This window comes from Phyllobates terribilis, unplaced genomic scaffold (assembly GCF_046119375.1).
Source record: "Phyllobates terribilis strain yellow unplaced genomic scaffold, ASM4611937v1 Scaffold_3__8_contigs__length_932513732, whole genome shotgun sequence".
Classification (NCBI taxonomy): domain Eukaryota; kingdom Metazoa; phylum Chordata; class Amphibia; order Anura; family Dendrobatidae; genus Phyllobates; species Phyllobates terribilis.
In genome coordinates, this window is record NW_027362763.1 from 841788683 (window position 1) to 841799275 (window position 10593).

The 10593-nt window shown below is 43.0% G+C and overlaps 1 protein-coding gene across 2 annotated transcripts; it reads right to left on the reverse strand.

Moving 5' to 3' along the window:
- Positions 1–337: 337 nt before the first annotated feature.
- Positions 338–9555, reverse strand: MGME1 (mitochondrial genome maintenance exonuclease 1). 2 transcript variants are annotated; one of them, XM_073672488.1, is made up of 5 exons: positions 9385–9499; positions 5478–6056; positions 4903–5125; positions 3661–3793; positions 338–2243 (listed from the first exon to the last, which is right to left on the reverse strand). In XM_073672488.1, exons 2-5 carry the CDS (start codon positions 6019–6021, stop codon positions 2100–2102), a joined length of 1044 nt encoding a protein of 347 aa, XP_073528589.1. In that variant the 5' UTR covers positions 6022–6056; positions 9385–9499; the 3' UTR covers positions 338–2099. The 2 variants fall into 2 exon arrangements, with proteins under 2 accessions (XP_073528589.1, XP_073528588.1); XM_073672487.1 differs by having other exon boundaries at positions 399–2243; positions 9400–9555.
- Between the last annotated feature and the right edge of the window lie 1038 nt (positions 9556–10593).

The window sequence follows — 10593 nt, forward strand, 5'->3', positions numbered from 1 at the left end:
AAACTGCTTCAAATCTACAATGAAAAAATAAGCTGCTTTTCCATGAGATTTCAGACATCTCATTCATTTTTCTGGTACTATCAAACAGAGTTTTTGGGATCATGGAGCTCTAAATTACAAATACGTCCATCCCTCCAGTTGAAAGAAATTAACATTTTCCTGGTGGGAAATTTATATTGTACATTATGCCAATTCAATTTTGTCTGTCGGTGATAAAGTGCAGTTTACAACAATTTTTATTTAAAAAATGTGACAAATACCCAAATCAGACATAACCCAGGACAGTATGTCACATTCATCACGCAGCGGCTGAGCCTGTGTGCTCTCACATGCCAGGGCTGAGCGTTTGGCCCTTACTGATACTCTAAGTCTTTTCTAAATTGTTGCTAATCTAAAAAAGTTCTGTAATTGGTGAATACTTTGCTTTTTACGCAGAAGGCCTGTCTTCCTGATTTGACTATACCTTACCGTATTTCAAGATCTTTAACCAGTATTAACCCTTCAGTGTTAAAAAAGGTCCTGACCGCTTCCCTTGATTATACCAATAAGGTTTACAGTTTTATTGTTTATATATAACAAATGGCAAAAAAAAGATTTTTTTAAGCTTTTAATGTGTCTATTCCATAGATTTATTTTTTTACAGCTAGGTCTATTGTATATTTTTAAGTACCAGGAAAGTCCCTTTTAAAATGTGACCTTCACATAAAAAGCTAGTAGTGAAATATACTAGTACTTTATTATACTTCGATGTGTCAGATGTATGGCTGGATACAAAAGTGTTTTACAACTATGTTTTTTTTCTTTTTTGGCACATGAATTAGATCCGAAATCGATATGTTCATATTCTTGGTAGAGGCTGGCTGCATATATTTTTTCTAATAGGCTATTGTGTATGTTCATCTTTAAAGGGATTGACCAGTCATTTGCTATTGATGACCTATCCTTATCATGAGAATAGGAGCTGATCTGCAGTACCCAGCAGTAGCTGTTACACGTTACACCTAGCCACCACCAGAGCTAATAACAGCTGATCGTTGGTGGTACCAGGTGTTGGACCTCCGCCCATCTGATAAAAATGACCAATCACCTTTCTCATAAAGTCTATAGCATTACGCTTTTCTCCAGTGATGTATATGTGTGCTTAAAGGAAATCTGTCACCACCCCTGGCACTTATCTGATCACTAATAGGGGCATACAAGTGATAGATATGTACATACATACCTGTATGCCTCATATTAGAGGTTTTAGTGCTGTGAATTGTCTTCTAATTTCTACAAGTTTCTGAAGCTTGCAGGCCCGGGGATTGGAAGAAATCCCTGCCTCCTGTGTGAATTACAACGTTTCCCCCCTCCAGTGTAAGTTACAGTGCCCTGTGATGTGCAGTTGCAGCAGCCAAATCCAGGCACTGTGACATGCAGGAAAGGGGGGAAACATTGTAATTCACACAGAAGGCAGGTATTTCTTCCAGTCCCCAGGACTGGAACACATCAGAAACCTGATTGAATAAAAAATACATTTCTCAGCAACCAGACCTCTAATATGGGACATAAAGGTAGGTATGGATTTACATTTCTATCACCTGTATGCCCATATTAGAGGTCAGATAAGTGCCAAGGGATGAGAGATTCCCTTTAAACAGAATATACATGATGGAGACGAGTTATGTAGCCCCTTCTCCCTGCCATCAGTGGAGTTCTCAGCACGAAGATCATGTCATAGAGGTTATGATTCTCTATGACATGTCAGTAGATGTTAGCGAATACACTTTAATGATCAATGTTGCAACAAAAATATATATTAATATGTGATGATAGTAGAAAGAACTGGGCTTACACTGAAAGGACAACCTTACATCCACCTAAAAACATGGTCATTTTAATGTACAAAAATATGTAACTAACAAATTAACAGGTAAGATTACTAAAAGTTAGGAATATCATTAGAAATGTTTAGAAATTGTCCCCAATTCGTGATCCAGATATTATTGTAATTAACAGCTGGCATTTTAGGCACAGACTTCTTTTTTCTGATACAGAATTCATGTCCAATACGAGGAATTAAAACATTTTGATTTCAGTATGCTTTCCATATAGTTATGTTATTGCGTCTCCTTTTTCTCCTTGAACTCTTCTAGTCGTAAAAGCCATTTGTCCCAGTAGTGCAAACATATTTCTGAGTCCATAAAATGGGCATGAGCAGGGGAGCCATCTTTATAAGCAATGACTATAAGTCCGCAATCAACCTGTAAAACAAAAGAGGTCACATATAACCTTTCTATTAAATATTTATAGTGATTTAAGTTCAGGGCAGAATACATTTAGCCAGTACTGGATCGAGCTCCAAAACAAAGGGGGTTGGCCATTTTCCATTATTTTATTATGTTAAGTCCAAGAAGCATAAATTTAATCTAGTGGTTTATATAATGTGATTGCTATAGCAGTGACAATCTCATCATTACAAAAGTGATGCCCCATAACTCACCCCTGGAACCTGACCACTGACAGATGGGCATGTGGCCAGACACATTCATCAGTGGCCTCCAGTAACAGTGCACTCACCATTAGAAACTAGCCCATGTGGAGTGGTGTTTTAGGCTGCACAATGATGGTGTACAACATACTTGTTGGATGGCAGCTAGTAAAGGTAATATTAAAGAGAACCTGTCATGTGAAAAACTGCTATTAACCTACAGATATGGTGTTAATCTGCAGGTTAATCACTTTCTGAAGTCATGCGTCTGCTGCGAGGAGGAAATTAACTTTATTCCTCGTTGGCAGACTCAGGCTTTCAGTCATAGAGGCGCGGCTTCAGTCCCCGGCACTGACTGACAGCAGGCTCTGCACTGATGCACTGCTGAGCCGGTTGTCAGTCAGTGCCGGAGTGCGGCTACAGCTGCCGCTCACTGAATACTGAACAGTGACAGAAGCCGTGCCTCTATGACTGAAAGCATAAAGCTGCCGGGAGGATTAAAAAGTTATTTCCTCCAGGAAGTGGGGCTCTCAGTGCAGCAGCCGCAAGGCTTCAGAACGCTATTAACCTGCAAATTAACCCCATATCTGCAGCTTAAAAGCTTTTTCTCATATGACAGGTTCCCGTTGAAGGATTTCTCTGGGAATAACCCACTGATCAGTGGGTACAGACTACTGTACCTACTAAGATCATCAGAACAGGGAACTTTTACTCCTGTTAGAATAGTGCACATGCTTAACCATTGATTGCCTATGGGGCTACTGAACGGTGCACAAGGCTTTTGCTGGCAGCTCCATAGAGAATGAATGGAACGAGGGTGTGCATCTGACCTGATGCTGCATTTTATAACGGGGATAAAAATTCCCCGTTATGCTGATCAGCACATGTTGAAGTGGGCGGACCCCCACATATCAGCAAGTTATCACCTATCAAGTTTTCACTGGACAACCCCTTTAACTTTTCCAGGTTGCGCCGCTCTATTTGAACGCTTCTACTGATAAAACCAAGAAATGCTAACAATACTCTATTTAGGATTTGCTATTTAGGCGGCATCCCAGGTAATTCTAAGTTTTTAGTTTCCAACATTCCACGAATCAAATATGTGAACTTATGATAAATCCATAGTTGACAGCATTGTTTTATTAACACTGTACATAAAAAACACATGTCTAACATTCCAACTCACTTACTTGAAAGTTATAATTACGGTCATGATTTATTGCTCCGATATAGGCAGCTACCTGCAGTGGATTATCAAAGGTGTTCTTTAAGTGAGCTTTCTGTTTTTCGGAGGTTTTCCAGTCTATCACACACAACTTTCCCCTGCAATAAAGAATCAATATCTTTAATGATAGCAACCGGCATTCTGCTTCCTCTAAACTGCACTGGAAAAGTATACTACAGATTGTTGCTCTGAATCATGATGACCCTTCACCTCCGAGAAGCCGGGTGCTCATGTACATAAATGCTCCCCCACTCTCAGGACCAGAATTATCTAAAAGATTGTTGAGTTGAGTTTTGAAAATGATGCTCCTGGGTCCTTACTAAAATGAGAAGCGGCCAATCAAGAGAATATGGCACAGGGTGAAATCAGTAAGGAGACTAAGACTATGTATATTGATGCATTTCGATCTCAAATACCCATAAAACTTGTACTGAAGTTCTGAATCGCCACAGCTGCTCCCGATGTCAGCTACTGTCTGCAGCGCTAACATCATGTCAGCAGCGCTGCAGCCAATTAGTGAGCTCAGTGCCCGAGAAGGCAGGACAAGTCGCTCAGGGCCACTGAGCTTTTTGATTACCTGCTGCGCTGTCAATGTCACGGCTGCACACAATAACACATACCGGGATCAGCGGAGACTCAGTGGTGGACCTAAGAGGGGCAACTAAAGCTCCTCCTGTGGTGCTGTCGTGGGGGGTTATTGGAGACAAAAAGAACAAAAAAAAACAACAACACATGCTGCTCTCTGCAACAGAGGTTTTCTGCAATAAAACCCCCCCCTTAAGCAGTCTATACACAATTTAGTGCAGAGAAGCTGATTTCGATGTGACTGGCCAACAACCAATGTGGTCAAGGCCTCTGCGCTGCCCCCCAACGATAGAATTCAGAGGAGAGGGGAACTGAGCAGATGGATTTAAACATGCCCAGTCTTGCCACAGCCTTGCTAAAATGGGAGGGCTTTATTGTCAATTCTACTGCTGCAAGACATGAAGTCAAAATGTCTAATATATTGCATATCAGGCCCAAGAAAACCATGTGGAATAATATACATGTAGGGCTCTGCTCTTGGTGTCATGGCCTGTGTCATATCTGCTGCATAAAAAAAAATTACTTTTAAAACCTGGTGAAAAGTCATACATGATCCTTCAGCAGACTGTACAATAGCCAGCTTATACTAATATATGCAAAAATAATGGAACAGATGTCTCACCGATATTTAGCCACACAGTCTACAAAGCCCGAGTACTGCAGCACTGAATGAACGACGGCGCTTTCCAGAGTCCTGACCCCTCCAACATCTGACAGCACGTGCTCCACACTGTTCATATATCCCACCAGTGCGTCAGTATCCTCCGGCTTCTGGGTATACTGTTCCTCGGACAAAAGCAGATCCTCTATCTGAGCATGGAAGAGCTTTCCCTGTGAGAATACGGCTTGGAAAGAATTAAACAGATAATTAAGATACATGCAGTATATACATACCAGCTCCAAATACTTAAGGGGGTTGGCCACTTTATTATTTTTTTACTAAAAGTTCAAGAAATAAATTTAATCCAGTCCATGAACTGCATTCAGGTCTCGCTCAGATTTATATGGCCATTTGACTCTGCCCTAAGGTTAGGCCAGCAATATTTAATCCAGAAACAATCCTTTAACTACATACTCAATATAAGAAACCTCCCTTCTGGCCATCAGAGGTCAATGTAGCCTACAAGAACTATTCTAGACAAATTAAAGCTAAAAAGAGTGTCATTACCCAAAATAATCCAATATATGTATGTATACCTGCTGTGTACTCTATGAAGCCTTCCTCTCCCAGCTCCATGATCATCCTTTGTTTCCACCTTTCCAAATAAAATGCCTGCTCCATGGGCATGGTCTGCTGAAGGATTCGGGTGACACTTGGCAATCTACCATTGGTCATTTGACTTTTGCCTGGGAGGCCGATTTTCACCGGGATGTTGGGATCTGTGTTCACCACAGACAAAAGCACTTTATTGGGATTGGCCAATGGGACACGATTCTGAAGGACCTTTGGCTCAGATCCTTGGGATGGATCCTTTGACTTCAACACTTTACCGTACAAGAAACTGTCTTCTTCAAATATCCTCTCTGGGGTCTGAGAACTGGTCTTGGAGGTGGTTACTGTCCGCACTAAATCTGCATATTTTTGCTGGTTGACATCTTCATAACCATTTACCTTTTTCTTCCTGCTAAGGAAACTACATGATGTGGACAAGAAAACCGGCAAGTAGAGTTGTTGAGGCAAGACATTTACTAGTCTTTTGCAGTTTCTGCCTAATAGTTGAACAGGCTTCATGGTGAGCATCAATCAATATGTGAAGATGAAAGAGACATAATTAGCTGTAGAAAAAGCAACAAATATAGAAAAATGTGTAAGAAAACCCCATCCAAAATAAAATCCTGATTCAAATACAGAGGCATCAAATCTGGAACGTGTAACGTGTTATTGATATGTGACAACAGTCCATCCAGATGTTTTTAAGTTGGATCTACGACTATGTTCTCCAAACCTTATTTTCTGGTGGGGATATCATGTGACCACAACAGCCAATCTGTGGCCGCATCGATAAACCACGCCTCATCGCTGCAGCAGTCACAAGTCCGTACGAACAGAATCGGATTTATCTGTACAGAAAACCAGCAACTGAAATACATTATAGTGTATGTGCATCCCTAGTGAAGCATATTTTATATGTCTATAGCAGTGGTGGGGAATTTTGGGGCCATTTGGATATTTATACCATCCTTCTGGGGCCATACAAATTGCGCGTTAATTCCGCCCATGAAGTACGTCCTCACATTCATTGCACGTGCTTCAGTGTTCAGTATAGCAAAAAGAAATGAATGGGCCAGCGGCAGTCAAAACACAGCAACCAGCCCAAGCACTGTGGTCCCCGGTAATCTGCCCGGGGGCTGTATAAAAGGTCATCAAGGGCCGTAAACGGCCTACCGTTTCCCCATCCCTGATCTATAGATTCCACAGAGTTGCTAAAACCACAGGACGGCTAGAACAAAAATGGCTACAGCACTCGTCAAGTCCAAGGGACGAAACCTAAGGATTAAGGCCTCATTTTTCATGGGTAGAACATTTACTCATTATAGTCTATAGAGTTATTCGCATGTCTGTGTTTTTTCACAGGTCATGTAACCACGAAAAAAATCACGGGAGACACGTCCAATTTTGATCTGAGTTACGGATCAAAATCCCAAGTATAAGTCAGTGGGTCCGTGAGAATCACAGACTGATGGCACCTCCGTGCGTCTTTAACATTATAATGGTCAGGAAGTTTTGCTTTTTTTTTTTGCAATTAAGAAAGTGACTGATGAAACACTGAGGCTATGTGCCCACGATGCAGAAATGCTCTGGATTTTTCCTGAGCGTTTCTGCATCTCCCCTGGCAGAAAAAACACATGCGGATTGTACATGTGTTTTTCCTGCCAGGGACAAGCGGAAGTGAAGCGTTCTTCACATGCATTTCCGCATGCGGGTTGACAAGAGCTTTCCAAGCGATTTTAGCATCACTTGGAAAGTGCTTGTCAACTTGGTCACACTATATAAATCCATGCAACCGGCATGGATTTATATAGAGTGACCGTAAAGAATGGTAAAAAAATAAATCTATACTTACCTTCCGATGGCCCCCGGAGTCTTGCTTCCCTCCGTTCTCACTTGCCGGCAGATCGCGGTACACTGAAGGACCTGCCGACGTCAGCATCGCGTGACCCGTCACATGACTATGACGTCAGCACAGGTCCTTCAGTACATCGCGAGCGGACGGCAAGTGAAGAGAAGGAGAGCGGGGGCCGTCAGAAGGTAAATATAACATTTATTTTTTACTTTATTCTTTTTTTCACAGTTTCTATGGTACCCGGGTCCGGAGGAGAGTCTCCTCTCCTCCAGACCCGGATACCATCTGCACATTGAAACGCATGTATTCCGCATGTCCTTATCTAGTGAAGCGGAATGCACATGTTCTAATGCAAGTCAATGGCGGCGAAAACGCAGCACTTCCGCAAAATAATCGGTAGTGCTGCGTTTTTTTCCGCAATGATATTCCGCAGCGGAAATTTCCACAGCATGTGCAAAGCACATGCGGATTATCATTGGGGAACATTGCTGCCCTTCTACCATGCGTTTAAATGTTTCTGCGTTTTTGCTGCTGCGGAAACGCTTAAAAAACGCATCGTGGGCACACAGCCTTATGTTGAAAACTGACACACGGACCAAACACTGATGAAAATCAAAACGTTTTTGCCCTACAAAAACACCATTGATGTCTGAATTAGGCCATTGTGACGTAGTTGGTTACATTAGAACTGACAGTACTTTCCTGCTATCATTTGTAGATGTATTATGATTTAGGCTACGTTCACACTACCAAGAATTGATGATTTTCTGTTCAGATAATCAGGCAGAAAATCCACAGTGTAATACAATGGCAGCAGAATGGATAAGATGGACGGGTGTAGAGATTGGTTGGAAGGCAAGTACTTACCATACTTGCCAGGGAAGGTAGTGTGGTTTTTATTTTATTATCATTATTATTTTAAGATGTTAATCTATTTTACATAGAGAAATCTTTAGAAAAAAATATTGACACCAAAATCGGCATTATTTGGTGCAGATTTCTCTAGATAAGCGCTTTATCTTTTCTGCAACTAATCCGATGTGTGTGAACACACTCCTAAGGACCGTGTAGATCATTCCTTACAATAGAAGCCATGTGACACATAGTGATTTCTGCACTACGTAGGTGTACGACCATTCATCACATATTACTAGTAATGTACTGGCTAGAAGAAGATATTCACAGTCCAAATATAGACCGCGATGTGTGGACCGTCCGTGGCTCTTCTGACCAAAACACAACAGTCACATATGAGGCCGCTGAGCTCAGGGCAGGAATCACAGTTTAGGGCTTGTGCACACGTCAAGTATTTGCAGCATTTTTTCCGTGTGGTTTTTTTTTGGGGGGGGGGGGGGGATTTCTGAAATCTCATGCACAAGCTGCTTATTTTTTCCTTCCAATTTTAACCATCAATGTGTTTTATCAATTTGTAGCATCTTAATTCTTTCATTGTTTTCATTCAAGCAAAAAGCATAAAAAAACGCATCAAATAAGCATGTATTTTACGCAGGCTTTTCCTGCCAAGAGACGCATTTTTAGTGCAGAAAGACCAGATAATACTCAATGTGTGCACATACCCTTATACATGGGGAAGCGAAACTGTCCTAAGAAATTCACTTTCAACATCTTGATCTCCCTTTTGGCTTTCAAAAAGCTTGTGATCGCAACCTTGTATTACACTGCTGCATCACGCCTCCGTATCGCGGCCCCGTGTCGCGCCTCCGTATCGCGGCCCCGTATCACCCTTCAGAAGTCGGACTTTTTCCGCTCTCCTGGAATTTTATTTTTTGACCACTGTACTGCAGCACTCAGCACGACAATAAGTGCAGAAGACATTATGTATCAGACCTTCGCAATCTGATAATGGAGCACAGACTTACACCACTGCTGTCATCAGGGCTGCACTACATCTTACTTTTATTTAATCCTCCAGAGCAGCGCTCTCCCATGTAGAAATGGCCTAAGGTTCTTGGCCCCACTATGCTTTATTAGGTCATTCAGGTTCCCCCGCACAGCACAGGGCCACACAGCACACTCACCCGCCCGTCACCTACCCGACTTGTAGAGAGCAGAAGCAAACACCAGCTAAACATATTCCCAGCTCGCGGCCATTATTCTGCGGACCATTGCATTCTGGGAAGTGTAGTTTTCGTGTCCAAAGAGTAGCTATCGCGTCTTACACGGAGAGACTACATTGCCCATCATGCATCATTCCTGAGCCGTGTGAGCGCGGTGCAGTGTGGGCTGCGGGCTGGAGGCCGCGGTGCGGCGCTGCTGTGTGTGAGGGGGAATAGTGCGTGGTCTCTAAGGAACAGCTTGTCTGCTGTCACTGTTCTGACTGTTTGGCATGAAATTACTGTTAGGGGACTTAGACTTCGTGTTCACACTCTACAAGGTCCTGGTAAAATTTGGCCCTGCACCTCTGGTATTGGGACCCCAAAGTGCTCACATGTTGCACCAGTAGAGTTGGTGAGACTTAAAGGGGTTGTCCGGTACTTATAAAAAAAAATGCCAGTGTGTTTTACTGATAAATAGAAGCTTCTTTCTAATTACCTTGCGCTGCTGATACTGCCTGTGAGTGGCGCTATCACTGACCGCTCACAGGCATCATGTGACCCTGCGCTAACATCACAAGTGAGGCGTGACTCAGTGCTGGGGTCCCCGTGGTGGCTGCTGGGCTGTGGGTGGGTTATTCACTGTGTCACACAAAGCATCCACCGCGCGCTTTCCCAGTGAATGGGGAGAGGCAGAGCGCACCTGCGGCTCTTCTTTTATTAGCAGGCCTGGTGTGAGGTTGAGCGGACATCACACTAGGCCAAATCATCAAGAAAGAAGAGGCGTGGATGATGTCAGGAGGTGGTTCTCAGGGCTCCCATCAAGTGACCACAGATCACCAACATTACCGATGGAATGGGTCATGCGAATCAATTCACCCCATCTCTTATCCAGTGGTGTCACTGGGGTCCACAGGGTGGTTGTCCTGAGTGCAAACCTTCAAAAGATTAAAAGCAGTGGCGTCGCTAGGGCCCAAGGTCTGGGGCAGTGCACATAACCCAAACTTGTGGCCCTGTGCCCTGGAATGGCGCCCCTGCACTGAGGCACTTAGGGGCATTATTAGTGTGTTCTTTCCATCCTATAACATGGTGGCACATAGCTGGAATACACCACTATGATATTTTATGATATTTGGGGGGGTCCAGCCTTTGGAACCCCCATAACTCCAGTAAATAAAGACACAGCACTGGCTT

Bases quoted from the DNA above. Each gene is read 5' to 3' on its own strand.
- MGME1 (XM_073672488.1), bottom strand. From the start codon at position 6,021: ATGCTCACCATGAAGCCTGTTCAACTATTAGGCAGAAACTGCAAAAGA. The intron at 5,126-5,477 runs GTATACATACAT...ATTCTTTCCAAG, and splicing joins CTTCATAGAGTACACAGCAG to CCGTATTCTCACAGGGAAAG. The intron at 3,794-4,902 runs GTGAGACATCTG...TCTTTATTGCAG, and splicing joins GACTGTGTGGCTAAATATCG to GGGAAAGTTGTGTGTGATAG.